General features: G+C 45.3%; 1 protein-coding gene across 1 annotated transcript; it reads left to right on the top strand.

Moving 5' to 3' along the window:
• Positions 1-14,319: 14,319 nt before the first annotated feature.
• On the top strand, positions 14,320-15,087 carry LOC119366324 (barwin-like). Its single transcript, XM_037632046.1, has one exon. It carries the CDS (start codon positions 14,388-14,390, stop codon positions 14,880-14,882), a length of 495 nt encoding a protein of 164 aa, XP_037487943.1. The 5' UTR covers positions 14,320-14,387; the 3' UTR covers positions 14,883-15,087.
• Positions 15,088-17,197: the final 2,110 nt, after the last annotated feature.

The raw sequence follows: 17,197 nt of genomic DNA, 5'->3' as shown, positions 1-17,197 counted from the left end.
GCTGTTTCTTGTATTGCGCTTTCTTCAATCATTGTCCTTCTTCATACTTCCACTTCTCTTCCTCAATAAAGTGAGTGAGAACATGGCTTTGACCAGGAGTGAGATTCATCTTCGGCAAAGGTGTAGTGGGGTCCTTGTGCCACAAGTCAATAAAATCAAGGATCAACTTGGGATCCAGCATTAGAGGCACATTGCTGCCTTTGGCTCTAGCGGCCCTGGCTTGCCTGTCCCTGATGATTTCAGCAAGTTCTTCATCATCAGCCTCATCGTCATCAGAGGGGATTTGGAAGGCAACCTGCTTCTTGTGAGGACTTGGGCGAAGGCCTCGTTCTGCAGTGGCCTTTTTCTTCAGCAGAGATGGTCCAGCTGAGGAACTTGGTGCAACAGTAGAGCTAGCAGATGCTCCTGAGGCAATAGAGATGCCTTGAGTCCTTTGGCACGTGGCAAGATGCACAGGTGCCGAAGATTTTGTTGGAGCAGCCGAAGAATTTGTCGGAGGTACTGAGGACTTTGGTGGAGGAGGAGCAGACTGAGGAATTGGTCGTGAGGGCTTTGAAGATGCTGGCCGTGAGGGCATTACTGAGGAGCTTGGCCGTGAGGGCATTGAAGGAGAAGCACTGGATTTGTGGGCAGGCTTCTTTGGCATAGCCTTCCTAGGCTTACTACCAGAGGCCTCAGCAGCGTGAGCAACAGCAGCAGAATCTTCCTTGAATTTCCTCACTGCTTCTTTTGCTTGCTTGGCTAGTTTGGCCTGGCGCCTATCCCATTCAGCAGCATAGTCCTCACCGCGCTTGAGGCTGGTGGGATCCACCAGTTGGCCAGGTCTCAGTGGAGGTCTTGAGCATGGAGGGTGAGCGCGGATTTCTTCATGTACTTGAGAGTAACATACCTGTACTCCCTCCATTCTCGTGTCCATCTCCTCTCAATACATTGTATGCGCACTTTGCGCTGATTCTTGTCCTCCTTGCTAAACTTGGCCTCATCGGGAGTGCAATATCCAGCATAAATATCCTCAAGGATTTCAAATGCTGTGTTGACCTCAGCCCTCTTTCCTCCCTTTTGTGGCTTCTTGTCAGCCATTTTCTTCAGCTGAGGAATATGAACAGCTGAAGTTTCTGAAGATGTATGCAACTTTTCTTTGAGGAACGCTGCAAATGAGTTAAGTTGATAAGAACCTAGTGATTCAGCAGCGGACATTTTGTACCTATGAACAGAGTATAGTTGTGAGGAATTTGGAGAGGTCATATGCGTTCTCAGAAGATTTTCGAAAAGAGAATAGGTTTGAGGAATTTGACCGATGAGTCTTGAAGAATTTTGCTAAGCGTTCTTTATCTTAGGTTCCAAAGTTGTATAGATTTCAAAATCCACACAATTGAAGAATCTTGAAGAAAATCATTGCTTATAGAAACGAATCAAGAACAGATAACATGTGAGGTGTTTTAGTGTGTGAAGATTTGAAAAATAAACACCTTTGAAGATTTTTAGGAAAAACACATGAATCAAAGCGGGCAATAAAAGTAACTTTTAATTACCGGAAGTGAAGAACACGACGAACTGGGAAGCGATGAGGTGAAGTTCGTCCGTTCAGATCTTCCACGCCCTAACTCGGCAGAGGAAGACGGCTACGACGGTGGCGGAGTGAAGAAATCCGCAACCGGCACAAGTACGACGGCGACGAGGTCGAGGTAGTGAAGCTCTTCCTCAGCGGCGACTATGAAGTAGCGGCGGCGCTAGGGTTTGGGAAGCTCGAGCGGGAGAGAAAGGTCGAGCGGAGTAAAAGTGAAGTGAAGAGAAGGCAGGGGTATTTATAGTGGTAGTGAAAAACTGTGCACCCGAGGATTTCGGACGAACGTGCCCCTGGCTTTTCCCATTCACATGACATGTGTCACCCACGTACTGTGAGGTGGCGATCGTGTAGGATCGTGGGTGAATAGATAAGTATTTGTCGTGAGAAGCGGAACGGTTTGAGCGGCAAAGCCGAAAAATTAGATAAGATAAGTTTTAAGTTACCGTTCGCAATTTCTTCAGTTGTCAAGGACACAGTGAAGATTTTGAATGAGTTTCAAATCAGAATGCATATGAAGAATTTGTGAAAAGATTAGATTGAGTTTAGCATAGAGGGGGAAGGGTCCAATCACATTCAAATGAAGACAAACGACGGAAATAGTGAAGACATTGCAAGTTGAAGAATTTGAAAAAATTGAGGAATTTCAAAACTGAGGAAAAAACTCAAATTGACGATTTTCAACTTTTGTGGTGGCGTAACCCACCGTATAAGAAAGTTGATTTTAGACCCTGCGTACAATTATAGGGCTCTGAGAATCAATTTCTTCATTAATTTCTTCACACTTAGAAGGTTAGTCTTCATTGATTGAAGAAAAATGTTACTTCGTGTGTTGCGCATCTAGGTCATCAAGTCAGCATAAGTGTTAGGATGAGTGTCCATTTCAGAGAACATTCGAAGATTTTAGGATATTTAGCTCACACCGCAACTTGCTAAATCTCTTCTCATCCAAGGGCTTAGTGAAAATATCGACCAACTGATCTTCAGTTCTTGCATGGTAGATGGAGATATCGCCCTTCAACACATGATCACGAAGAAAATGATGACGAATTTGGATGTGCTTTGTCTTTGAGTGCTGAACTGGGTTGCAAGAAATCTTGATGGTGCTCTCATTGTCGCAGTAGAGAGGCACATTCTCCACGTTGATGCCATAGTCCTTGAGAGTTTGCTTCATCCATAGTAACTGAGCACAACATGATCTAGCAGCAATGTACTCAGCTTCTACAGTGGAGAGAGATACGCAGTTCTGTTTCTTCGAGGACCAACAGACCAAAGATCGTCCGAGGAAATGGCATGTGCCTGATGTTGACTTGCGGTCCACGCGATCGCTAACATAGTAAGAGTCTGAATATCCAACGAGATCAAATGAAGAGCCCTTGGGATACCATGGTCCAAGTGTTGGTGTGTGAGCTAGATATCGAAGAATATGCTTCACAGCCTTATGGTGTGATTCCTTCGGTGTAGCTTGAAATCGGGCACACATGCAAACACTAAGCATAATATCTGGCCTAGATGCACATAGGTACAGTAAGGAGCCAATCATGGAGCGGTATACCTTTTGATCGAAGTCTTGACCATTTTCATTAGTGCATAGATGGCCATTTGTGGGCATTGGAATTTTGACCCCTTTGCAATCTTGCATGCCGAATTTCCTCAACACTTCTTTGAGGTATTTCTCCTGCGATATGAATATACCATTGCGCTGTTGACGAATTTGAAGACCTAAAAAGAATTTCAACTCTCCCATCATAGACATTTGATATTCTTCACTCATCATATAGGTAAATTCATCACTATAACATTGGTCAGTACAGCCAAAGATAATATCATCAACATATATTTGGCACACAAACAATTCACCATCATAAGATTTAGTGAAAAGAGTTGGGTCGAGTGAACCGGGTTTGAAGCCTTTCTTCATGAAGAATTCCTTCAAAGTGTCATACCATGCCCGAGGGGCTTGCTTGAGGCCATACAGGGCCTTGTTGAGTCTGAAGACTTTGTCGGGATTCTTTGCATCTTCAAAGCCTGGGGGCTGAGCAACATATACTTCTTCCTCAAGCTTACCATTGAGGAATGCACTTTTCACATCCATTTGTTGTAAGATAATATCATGATGGTTAGCGTAAGCAAGTAATATGCGAAGAGCCTCAAGTCTAGCAACAGGTGCAAAAGTTTCATCAAAATCAATTTCTTCAACCTGTGTGTAGCCTTGAGCTACAAGCCGTGCCTTATTCCTCACCACAAGGCCATTTTCATCTTGCTTGTTGTGGTAGATCCACTTTGTGCCAATGATGTTGTGCTTGCGAGGATCTGGACGTTTGACCAGTTCCTAGACATTGTTGAGCTTGAACTGATGTAATTCTTCTTGCATAGCCTGAATCCACTCAGGCTCCAGAAATGCTTCATCTACCTTGGTGGGCTCTAAGATAGAGACAAAAGTAAAGTGCCCACAAAAGTTAGATAAATGTGAAGATTTTGAGCGAGTGAGAGGACCTGGTGGTTCAATGTCATCAATGATCTTCTCAATTTGCACTTTGTTAGCAATGCGAGGATGAGTGGGTTGTATTCGAGGAATTTGATCAGCATTCCCTTCAGGAACATTTTCTTCAGCACCATTTTTTTCAGGTGCGCCAGCTCAGTAATCATCACGATCAGGAATGAATTCTTCAGCAGATTCTTTGGTAGGAATGACATCCTCAGTAGCCTTGAACTTGATAGAATCTTCAGGTGCTGGTTCATCTATCACAGAGGGTAGGTGCTCTCTTTGCGAGCCATTAGTTTTATCGAACCGCACATCTACAGTTTCAACAACTTTGTGAAGAACGCTGTTGAAGACTCTGTAGGTGTGCGAGTCCTTTCCATAACCAAGCATAAAACCTTCATGTGCTTTCGATGAGAATTTAGAAGTGTGATGAGGATCTCTAATCCAACATTTAGCACCGAAGACTTTGAAATAACTCACATTTGGCTTTTTGTCAGTGAGAAGTTCATAAGCAGTTTTCTTGAAGAATTTGTGAAGATATACCCTATTGATGACATGGCACGCAGTATCAATTGCCTCAATCCAGAAGTGACGAGGCGTCTTGTATTCATCAAGCATAGTGCGAGCCATTTCAGCGAGGGTTCTGTTCTTGCGCTCCACGACACCATTCTGCTGAGGAGTATAAGGAGAAGATAACTCATGAGTAATACCAAGTTCATCAAGATAGCCATCAAGACCGGAATTCTTGAACTCAGTCCCATTGTCAGTTCTGATGTGCTTGATCTTCACACCAGAGTTGGTTGAAACCCTTGAGGAAAATCGTTTGAAGACTTCCTGCACTTCATGTTTGTAAGTGACAATGTGCACCCATGTGTAACAAGAATAATCATCAACAATAACAAATCCATATTGAGATGCATCATTAAGAATTGCAGAATAGTGGTTAGGACCAAAGAGATCCATGTGAAGCAATTCAAATGGACGAGTGGTAGTCATGATAGTCTTCGCTGGATGCTTGGCCTTTGTCATCTTTCCAGCTTCACAAGCTCCGCATAAGTGATCCTTGAGGAATTTGACATTCTCAATGCCAATGACATGCTTCTTCTTCGCAAGCGTGTGCAGATTCCTCATGCCAGCATGACCAAGTCGTCGATGCCATAGCCAGCCTTCTGAAGCTTTCGCAAGTAAGCACACGACTGGTTGTGGTCCTGTAGAGAAATCAACAATATACAGATCTCCTCTCCTAAAGCCTTCGAAGACTTTGGAATGGCCAACTTCCATGATCACAACACAATGATATCTTCCAAAGACAACAACCATATCGAGATCACAAAGCATTGAGACAGACATGAGGTTGTATCCTAAGGACTCGACAAGCATGACTTTGTCCATGTGTCGATCCTTTGAGATTGCAACCTTATCTAGACCCAATACCTGACTTTTGCCTTTGTCATCGAAGATGATATGCTTCAGATGTGACGGTGATAAAGGAGCATCCATCAATAGATTCTTGTCATCCGTCATGTGATTTGTACATCCACTATCGAGGACCCACTCATGTGCTTTGGGCTGATCATCCTGCAGATGAATTAGTGCATCTTACGAACTCATATACTTCATCAGTGAAGAATATGACATCAATATCATCAGTTCAATTTCATCAAGAAATAGCACAGATAAATCAGTATGAGGACGTGAGAAATGAAAATTCATTTCTTCATGATTAGCCTGCGTCCTTTCAGGCACAGTTCAGGTCTCCAGCAAATTCTTCAGACGTTTTGAGCATGTCTGGAGACCTGACCCTACATAAGAGATTAGTTCTTTTTCTTCACCACCCACATCTGAAGGGGTGGCAAAGAATTCATCACTCTGCGAGCACCATATGAGAAAGGTGGCATAGAAGCCAGTCCGCTTCGTTTCACATAAGAGGGGTTAGGGTAAGCATATGAATAAGCAGAGAAATTCTTCCAGGACTTATGAATATAATGATTTGAAGAATAATGCACATATTCATAACCCTTAGCTCTACCCTGCGAAACAGAAGGGTTAGCACGATGATGATCATATGAGGACTTTGATCCTTTTGAGGAATTTGATCCATGTGAGGACTTGGATCCATATGAAGAATTTGGTTCATATGAAGAAGTTGATCTGGGGTTCCTATTCTTCACAGGTGGTGTCATGAGGACATTCACCTGAAGACTTTCAAGGCAACTTTTGGGAACCCAGATTTTCTTCATAGGGGAACCGTTCCTGCAGTTAGTCCCAACATATCTAGCAAATACTTCACCATTCTGATTTTTGAACAGTTTATAGTTAGAGTTAAATGACTCATCAGAAGAATGAGGAGATTCACATGTAAAGCCAGATAAGTTGGATGGATCAACTGGAGGTCCCTTTGCAGCAACCCATGAGGTTTTGGGGTATTGCTCAGGTTTCCAATATGTTCCATCAGCATTGAGTTTCCTCTCAAAGGCAATACCCTCTTTCCTAGGGTTCCAGTTGAGGATTTGCTTTTTAAGCACATCACAAAGAATCTGATGCCCTTTGAGGCTTTTGTACATGCCTGTCGTGTACAATTCCTTCAGCCCTACATCATTAGTAGTACTAGCAATGTCCTCAGATGAGGAATTAGTGATAGCAGAGACAGGTGAAGAATTTGTAACATTTGAAACATTTGAACATTCAGGTGAAGAATTAGCAGATTCACGTTCAATGCACTTAAGACATGGAGGAACAAATTCTTCCTGAGTAGCGCTGATTTGTTGAGCAAGTAATGAATCGCGCTCCTTCTGAAGATCTTCATAACTCACTCCTAGATTTTCAAGATCTTGCTTTCTTTAAAGAAACTCATAAGAAAGCTTCTCGTGATCAGATAAGAGAGTGTTATGATGACTTTGAAGGTTGTCAAACTTAGACTGAAGTCTTTGAAGATTTTCAGTTAAGTTTTTAGTGCGGTCCATTTCATCACCCAACATATCATCACTTTTGTCTAGCATGTTTTGAAGCTTTTCAATAGCCTTTTGTTGTTTCACAGCAATCTTAGCAAGTTTAGAGTAGCTGGGCTTAAGATTTTCATCAGATTCATCCTCACTTGATTCAGAGGAGGGGTATTTAGTTACCTTGGCACCCTTTGCCATGAAGCAATAGGTGGGAGCGTAGTCATCATTGCCTTCATCAGCGTTGTTGGTGTTGCCATTTTCTTTAGAGTTGAAGATAGACTTGCTGACAAATGCGGTAGCAAGTGCTAGACTTGCCACACCTGACTCAGACTCCTCGGGTGCCTCCTGTTCCTCATGATCCTCAGATTCAGCCTCAGAATTCATTTCCTTGCCAATGAATGCCCGAGCCTTCTTGGAGCTGCTCTTCTTGTGAGATGAAGATTTTGAGGATTTTGATGATGAAGACCTTGAAGATTTCTTCTTCTTCTTGGCATCATCAGAACTGTAATCCTTGTATTTCTTCTTCTTTAATTCCTTGTCCCACTGAGGACAATCTTGAATGTAGTGACCAGGTTTCTTACATTTATGGCACAACCTTTTCTTGTAGTCACTAGATGAGGAATCGTTGCTCCTTGAAGATTTTCCCAAAGCGACCATGTCTTGAGAACTTCTGAAATTTCTTCACGAGTAGTGCTAGTTCCTGGCTCAGTTCTTCAGGATCACCAAGGCTGCTGGTAGAGTCTTCTTCCTCAGACTCAGAGACTGCGTTGGCCTTCAGAGCACGTGGTTTGCCATAGCTTGAACCATGGAGATCTCTTTTCTCAGCAAGCTGGAACTCATGAGTATTTAGCCTCTCGAGGATATCAGCACGCTCTTGGACCATCAGTGCCAGAGTGTCAAATGAAGAATCGAGCGATCTCAGCAATTTCTTCACCACCTCATGGTCGGTGATATCAGTGGCGCCAAGCGCTTGAAGCTCATTTGAGATATCAGTGAGGCGATCGAAGGTTTGCTGAACATTTTCATTGTCGAGTCTTTTGAAGCGGTTGAAGAGATTGTGAAGAACATCAACACGAGAGTCACATTGAGTTGAGACTCCTTCGTTTACTTTGGAGAGCCTATCCCAGATAAGCTTAGCATTTTCCAAAGCACTCACTCTACCATACTGCCCTTTACTCAGATGGCCACATATGATATTCTTTGCTTGAGAATCGAGTTGCTTGAATCTCTTCACATCAGCAACATTCAGGGAAGGTGTGACTGAGGGAACACCATTTTCCACAACATACCAGAGATCGTTGTCAATTGCTTCAAGATGCATTCACATCTTATTCTTCCAGTAGGGGTAGTCCGTGCCATCGAAGGTAGGACACCCAACAAAGACCTTGATCATACATGCGGTCGACATAACTAGAACTCCAGGTGGTTAAACCAAAATTACACAGAACAAGGGAGTACCTTGCTCTGATACCAATTGAAAGTGCGTTATATCGACTAGAGGGGGGGGGGGTGAATAGGCGATTTTTATGAACTTTTCACTGAGGAATTTGCAGGTGAGGAAATTCCTAAATGAAGAACTACTTGCAGTGGAATAAGTACTCAGAAAGGAACATGACAGAACACAAGCATAGTCATCATGATGAAATGAAGACAAGCACAGAGTACAGCAAGCGTAGACACAGGATAACACAAGGAAGAAGACGGACAGACTGAAGAAATAGAACTGAGGAAATTGAGAAAGTCTTCAGTCAAAGTCTTCAAACAGATATGAACAAACACACAACAACATACATGAAGAAATGAAAGAGTTGAAGAGATAGAACCAGTTAGCTCGGTGAAGAAAATTATTTGGTAGACCAGTTCCAACTGCTGTCTCAGTTGTACATCTGGTTGGAGCGGCTGAGTATTTAAACTCGAGGACACCCAGTCCCGGACACACAGTCCTCACTGTATTCTCCTTGAGCTAAGGCCACACAGACCTCGCCCAAACACTCGTGGTAAGTCTTCAGGTGACTTCCGAACCTTCACAAACTCGGTCACTCGGCGATCCACAATTCCTCTTGGATGCTCTAGACCTTGACGCCTAACCGTCTGGAAGAAGCACAATCTTCAAAGGAAACAAGCGTCGGATCCACGCAGGATCAATCTCTTCAGCGATGCTCAATCACTCGGGGTTTTTTAGGTTTGGGTTTGGGATTTCCTCACTTGATGATTTTCACTCAAAGTCCTCGAAGGATGGGTTGCTCTCAAATGACAAGTGTTAGTTTCTCTTGGAGCAGCCAACCAACTAGTGGTTGTAGGGGGTGGCTATTTATAGCCTAGGGAGCAGCCCGACATGATAAGACATAAATGCCCTTGTCTGATATGACCGTTAGGTGGGTAGATATTTTGGGACAGCTGGCGCGTAGCACAGTAACGGTCAGAATATTTGGGTTCGAATTCCTCAGGGCTATCATGTTCCTCACTGTGTAGGCAATCCGCATTGGCGAATTCCTAACTCTTCAGTCAGAACAAATTCCTCAGAAACCAGAAGAACTTTGTCTCTGTCACTGAAGAATATGACTGAACTGTGCGAGATTTCCAATGGCTTCACTCGAAGGGATTGGTAGGTGTAGGATTTGAGTTGAGCATCAGATGGAAATTTTTCCTTAGTATTTCCTCAACCCCCTTTAACAGTACGGTGTTTCCTATGACTCAAGAAAGATAAAATGAAACTACGAAAACAAAAGTCTTCACGCCTCATGTTCCTCGAATGATTACCAAGTCTTCAAGGTTACACCAATTTCTTCACTTTCAAAGTCTTCAGAAATCCAAAGTCTTCAGTCGAAGAACTCCATTTTTAGGGGTCGACTTTCTCTGTAAATATCAAACTCCTCATGGACTTATAGACCTGTGTACACTCACAAAGGCATCAGTCTCTTAACCTATAAGTCTTTAATACACCAAAATCACTAAGGGGCACTAGATGCACTTACACCGTCGTCATCATCAACCTTCCTCCATCACTAATTTCATGATGCTCACCGCCGGAAGTGGCAATTCCTTCGTATGCTTGCTGGACGGTGATGGGTTGGATGAGATTTATCATGTAATCGAGTTAGTTTCATTAGGGCTTGATCCCTAGTATCCACTATGTTCTCAGATTGATGTTGCTATGGCTTTGCTATGCTTAATGCTTGTCACTAGGGCCCGAGTGCCATGATTTCATATCTGAACCCATTATGTTTTCATGAATATATGTGAGTTCTTGATCCTATCTTGCAAGTTGTAGACACCTTTACGTGTTATGGTCCGCATACTCCAAGGTGACAATAATTGGAATTCTTTCCAGTGATTACCTTAGTTCGAGGAGTTCATATATTAACTAAGTGCTAATGCTTTGTTCTGGTTCTCTATTAAAGGAGACCTTAATATCCCTTAGTTTCCTTATGGACCCCGCTGCCATGGGAGGGTAGGACAAAGATGTCGTGCAAACTCTTTTCCATAAGCATGTATGACCATATATGGAATACCTGCCTACATTATATTAATGAATTGGAGCTAGTTCTGTGTCACCCTAGGTTATAACTGTTGCATGATGAATGCCATCCAACATAATTATCCATCACTGATCCAATGCCTACGAGCTTTTCACGTATTGATCTTTGCTAAGTTACTTTCACCATACTGCTGTTACAATCACTACAAAATTGCTACTTCTACTGTTACCACCGTTACCGTTATTTCCATACTACTTTGCTACTAAAACTTTTGCTGCAGATATTAAGTCTTACATGTGTGGTTGAATTGACAACTCAACTGTTAATACTCGCGAATATTCTTTGGCTCCCCTCGTGTCGAATCAATAAATTTGGGTTGAATACTCTACCCTCGAAAACTGTTGCGATCCCCTATAGTTGTGGGTTATCAATGTTATTGAGATTTCTCACGGTTCAATGTCGTCAAGTATAGGAGGAAGATGATGTCGATTACCCTAGGATTTGTTTCTAATTTTTTGCTTTTCTATGGATGATCATAGTTAGACAATTTTATCGTGTAGCCTCGGCCTTCTACAAAAACCAAAACTGACCATCTCCGATCTCCTGCTAGCCGCTAATCTAGTGCAATTTAACGTAACGATCGATGATGCCACACAACTATGCGACAACTATCTAGACTTGCTTTACAGAAACTATGCTTGTATAAAAGACACTTCCATTGGTCGGGAGAAAGAGCAATTGCACTTCGGACCTAAGGAAACACAACTCAAACACTTCTTACCAAATAAAAGGTGATGCACCTGCATTTGCAAGGGCTACGTTGCTAGTTTTGACTAGACATATTTTTGCTCATAGTTTGGTCATTTGCATGGTAAACACTTCTTACAGACTAAACAACCGATGCCCCGAATGCGCCACCTACCCGCAAACATGACGATCAACGCACCTTCATCATGACATAAAGCCATATCTATGCAGAAGCCACCAACATCGTCACCAACAGATAACAATGAGCTGGATCTGGTCGAACCAACAATATCTAGTCCCGCCGGCGCTGCAGCCACCAAATGTCAGCAAACAGCTAGCTCGTGGGAACGAACCTCCAGAGAGCCAGAATGGGGGCACCCGCCCCGAATCACCGGGGATGAGCTACGGGGCAGGAGCACCAGAGCCTGCCGCCGACCTTGTTGCGTCTTCCACCTGCTGGAGACACAAACAAGGGAACCATTGCACCATCGGAAGTTGCTGCACCGCGCAGGAGGGGGCTTGCCTTCCCCACCGCGAGCACCTACTGCTGCCATCCACCGCGTGGGCTTAGCCCAACGACTTCCTCCGATGACAGTGATGGGAGAAGGGGAGGCAAGGAATTGGCCTGGCAACTCGATCAAGGGTCTGCTTGTGTCGCTTAAGAGGCCACGAGGGAGACGGGTCAGGGGGTAAGGGTTTAGATCTTACAATGTAAAGTTGAAGACGATTTGTGGCACGCAGGGACGGGAGACGAGTGCATGTAGCCACATGATTGCATCAAGATCCGAAAAGTGGTTTATGCTTTGAGCTTAGTTACTCATGCAACTTTTTGGTACAAGTTTTGGCATAGGCCACATGCCCCATCCATCCCACCTCCAATGCTTTTCATTTGTACTTGTAAATTTGAATCTATTACATCTTTTGAATCAAAAGTTCAATTTATATTTCGTTTGCATATTCATGTCCCTTGTGTCGAGAGCTTTGAAACAAGCCCCTTTTGAATATGTTTTGATAAATTCTAAAACTTAAGTGAGTTTCAACTACTAAAACTTGATAGAATGAATGATAAATTTAGCAAGTTTCAAAGACTAAAACTGAAACCCTAAGCCCTAAGCCGGAAGTCCTAAACCGTATGCCCCTAACAAGTGTAACTTGTCGAAACTTATGATGATTCTCATGTTCTACTATTTGAAACTTGGTAAATTTTTAAAAAGATGTTTAAATGTATTCAAAATTAGTCTTGTTCAAAAGGACTTGTTGCGATAAACACGAATATTCAAATGAAACTTAATTTAGACTTTTGGTTCAGAAGATATAATAAATTCAAATTTTGAGATAAAATGAAAACACATGAGAGGTGGGGGTGGGTGGCGCATGCAGCTCTGCCAAAAGCTGTCATGCATGGACCCGCAGAGCTGCATGCATGGACCCCAGTGCAGCGATTAAGGGCTAATGACATAAACTACCTAGTGCACCAATCGTAAAGCACATGGGTGGCCGCATGGATGCTTGCCCTTCGGATTTTCTGATGTGAAGTTTGTGTATACAAAAAATTACAGCGGAAGCATCTACATATATAATTAATTGTAATCTAATTGTTGTGATATATATTGAGTGAAATTATCAAGATGTGAGGTTTCGTTTACTTTTCACGGATTTTTTTGTTGGACTTGTTCTAGGCGGTTGGCGTTGTCGGTATCTCAATGAATTTGTGAGAACTCTATCTCATAACAATAAATCGAGCTATCTTATCTAAAACTTCAGTTATGCGCAAAGATATATCTTCCCTCTAGCTTTCGACCACATGTTTGCAATTGCAGCGGCACAAATTTGTAGAAAGTGACACGCTGACATGATTACATAGGCATCCATCCACACTTGTAACAATTTTGCTAAATTTTCCAGCTAGGTAGCAGGACACGTATGTTGTTGACAAATTGTTTCCACATAACTCATTCTACCACTGCATCATTTTCACGTTATATTTAACCGCTTACCTCTTGATATTAATATGTATTCTCTTTAATAAAACACATTTAATTGCTTAAAATCTACAAAAGTTTAGTCACAAAGACCCATGGGTTATGTTCTATTTACATGTGGTTATGGAAATTCTATGGCTGTGAGATGTATAATTAATGTAGTCTAGATGTTGTGGTATATTTAAGTAAAACTAGCACGATGCCCCTGTGTTGCCACGAAGCCATTGGCGTAGTAGGTGGTCCAATAACATTAGTGTCCTTGTGTCCGTTGCACAATTTATGATTAGTAAAGATAGCAAAAATACGGTGAGGGGCATGCAATGCCAGAGAATTTTAAATGACCATAGTAGTTGGGAAGGGAAACAAAAACCAAGATCGATTTTGAGTTGAAGTCACAATTTTGTGTTTGTTATTTATGCCTTCTGCAAAAAAGTTGGTCTCACATGAAAGTAGTGTATTTATTTATTTAATGATAGATCCCACATGTGAGTAAAGTATATTTGTTTATATCTCTTTTGGAAAATTGCTAGTTCCACATGCGGGGATGCTCGTATTTGTTTATTTAGAAAGAATATTGGACCCACATGTGAACTCATCATCAACTCCAATCTTTATAAATAGGAAAGATTACGGAGATGCGACTCATGGTTTACTTTTCATGGTTTATCATTGGACTTGTTCTAGCACTCGGTATTGTAAATGTCTCAGTAAAATTGGTGACAGCTTCTCATACCAATAAATCGAGCTACCCTACCTAAAATTTCCAATTTCACTCAAAATTATATCTTTCTTCAAGCGTTCACATACGTGTTTGCAATTGCAGCCGCACCAATTTGTGGAAAGTGACATGCTGACATGATTACATAGGCAGCCACTGCACACACACTTGCAACAATTTCGCTATGTTCAGCTAGGTAGCAGGACACGTATGCTGCAGCTCTTAAAGTCATATTTACGTCCTTGTGAGCTGTTCATGCAATTGATTTCCAGTTTGTGGAAAATTCGTAGAAGCTGTGGAGAGAAGAAAAGTCTACCATAACCGTACCATATCTGACGCGCCGCGTTCCATTCTACCTCTATAAAATAATGGTAGCGGCGAAGAGCGATCCCCATTCCAGTGTCAGCAGCTGCTAGTTACTCCTCCTCTGTAGCACGATCATCCTCCTCTGCTACGTCAACGACGATCAAATGGCCGCACGCCTCGCGCTGGTGGTGGCGCTCCTGTCCGCCGGTGCCGCGGCCGCCGCGGCGCAGCAGGCGAGCAACGTCCGGGCGACCTACCACTACTACAGCCCGGCTCAGAACGGCTGGGACCTGGGTGCCGTGAGCGCCTACTGCTCCACCTGGGACGCCGGCAAGCCGTTCTCGTGGCGGTCCAAGTACGGCTGGACGGCCTTCTGCGGCCCCGCCGGCCCCCGCGGCCAGGCGTCCTGCGGGCGGTGCATCCGGGTGACCAACACGGGCACGGGGGCGCAGATCACGGCGAGGATCGTGGACCAGTGCGCCAACGGCGGGCTGGACCTCGACTGGGACACGGTGTTCGTCAAGATCGACACCGACGGCATGGGGTACCAGAGGGGCCACCTCATCGTCAACTACGAGTTCGTCGACTGCGGCGACAACCGCATCAACTTCCATGGAAAGAACGGGACGCTCCCAGCCAGCACTCGTGCTGTTGAGTAATTAAAAGCTACTGTACGTAGTAGCACATGCATGATGCTCAGATGCCGCATTGTTGCGCTGTACGCACACATGTATGCATATGCATGGCACGGATCAAGTGGAATAAATCAAACGGGAAGCGTAATAAATTTCATGTATGGATCTTATGGTTGTAAGTTGTAACAGCGGAAAGTGGATTAAATCTCAGAAGTTGGCAGAAATCTCAGAAGGTGCGTGAAGTAGCAACTGAAACAATGGTAGTAGAGTTTGGGAGTTGTATTAGGCCATGTACACTGCAAGGTGCTTAGGAGAGGTACTTATAAACCATCTTTTTCTTAAGAACCGATGCTTAATTGTATAGCGTAGGTGCTTAATTAGACGCCTCACCTGTAAAAATAGGCACCGATACTTCAGAAAAATCCGTTTTATTTTTGTAAGCATCTTCCTAAGAACCTAGCATTGTACAAGGCCTTAGAGCAACTCCAATGGGGCGACCCATTTCGTCCGCCCGTGTCCATTTTGGTCAGCGCTGACCCAAACTCAAATCGTGTCTGCCTGGCGTCCGCGCTGACCCATTTCCGGCCCAAAATTGCGCCCGGAATGCGTAGGCGCGGACGCGAAGCGGACGCGCCGCACGTCTCCTAGGCGTCCGCCGCGTCCCCACCTGGCGGCCACCCAACCGCCACCGGTCGTCTTATTTATGACGACCACCGACAGCGGGCCCACGTGTCAGCCAGTGCGCGCATCCTTTTTTAACCACGCGTGCGGCGGGGTCGGCCTCATCCACTTCTCCCGTCCACATCTGGCCTCCCACCACTCCCTTTGCTTTCTCGCCGGCGACCATAAACCCTAGCGCGCCCATGGGCCTCTTCGGCTGTAGCAATGGCAAGGGCAAGGGCAAGGGCACCCCCAACGCCTCGTCATCCCGTGCTCCCCCTCCCCCTCCGCCCTGAACGTCGGCGCCTGCACATCCCAGTGCACCAAGCGCGGTGGCACTGGGAGTACAGGCAGCCCCTCCCCTACCCCGACGTGACGCTGCCGCACCATTGGCATTTGGATCCCCAGTGGATCCCGGTGCCGGCGGTTCCGCGGACCCAGCGGGCGCACGGCGACGAGGTGCGCCGGCGCCACGCGCAGCTTACGCCGGAGCAGCGTCGGCTGCCCGAGTACGCCGCCGACTCTCCCAACTGGGAGGCTTGGTTTACCCTCGAACACGAGGAGCAATGACGCTCGGGCGTCGACGCCGTCCCGCCGCCGTTCCCACCGCCGCCCCCGGAGGTAGAGCAGGAGGACATGGAGGCGGAGGCGGAGTACCAAGCCACCCTCGAGGAGGCCCTGCAGCAGGCGCTGGAGGCTAGCCGCATCGACGAGGACACACACTGGGATGGGCTGGAGCAAGCCCTTGCCCTGTCGGCGGCGGAGGACTCCATCCAAACCCCGCTCTTCGTGCCGCCACCTCCACCGTCGCCGCCCGTCCAGCCTAAGCCGGAGCCGGAGCCGGAGCCGTCGCGTAAGCGCTCCCCGCCTCCACCCACTTGGCCGGAGGAGGCCTACTCGTGGACGGGCCAGTATCGCGAGTGGGTGAGCGCGCCTCCCGTCCACTTTGCCGCGAAGCCGGAGGAGGAGCCGGCCCATCTCGAGCGATGGAAGGAGCACTGGCTTGGCCAGGAGCAGGCTGACGGCGAGGAGCAGATGCGCTATGAGGCCATGCTCCAACGCAATGCAGAGGCGCTCCGGCTCGAGGAGGAGGAGGAGGAGGAGCGCGCACGGCTTGCCGCAATGCCGCCGCCCCAGCAGACGGCGGAGGAGGCTGCCCTGGCAGCTAGGGATGGCAACGGGGCCCCATACCCGCCAAACCCGAGGGGATTTCATCTATTAGGGGGTGGGGATGGGCGAAAAACATCCCCATCGGGATATTTACCAAACTAATTTATTACCCATAGGGTACAACGGGGATGGGGATGATATCCTATTCCCTAGACCCAATACCCATCAGGGACCCGGTTAGTAACTGTGACACTGCGGTCAACGTTAAAATATTCACAAACAAACTTGCGAAAACAAAAAAAGCTCTGAAAAAAAAACCTTAAACCTATCTCACATCCTCACCTCAGCTGCCACCATGACCAAGAAGTCAATACAACCTAGATAGGCATTAGCAGGACAGGGACAACACCATGTATGTATGTTGATCATAGAGTGTCATATTATGTATATGAGTATTTGCTTATGAGGATGGGGACCCTAATGGGGCCCCGTTCCCCGGTGGGGCATGGGTATGGGGAAATTTTATCCCCATTCATGTAAACGGGGATGGGATGTGATAATAGGGAATA

This window comes from Triticum dicoccoides, chromosome 2B (genome assembly GCF_002162155.2).
Source record: "Triticum dicoccoides isolate Atlit2015 ecotype Zavitan chromosome 2B, WEW_v2.0, whole genome shotgun sequence".
NCBI lineage: Eukaryota > Viridiplantae > Streptophyta > Magnoliopsida > Poales > Poaceae > Triticum > Triticum dicoccoides.
The sequence above is the reverse complement of the archived record's forward strand: the minus strand, read 5'-3'. Positions and strand labels throughout refer to the sequence as shown.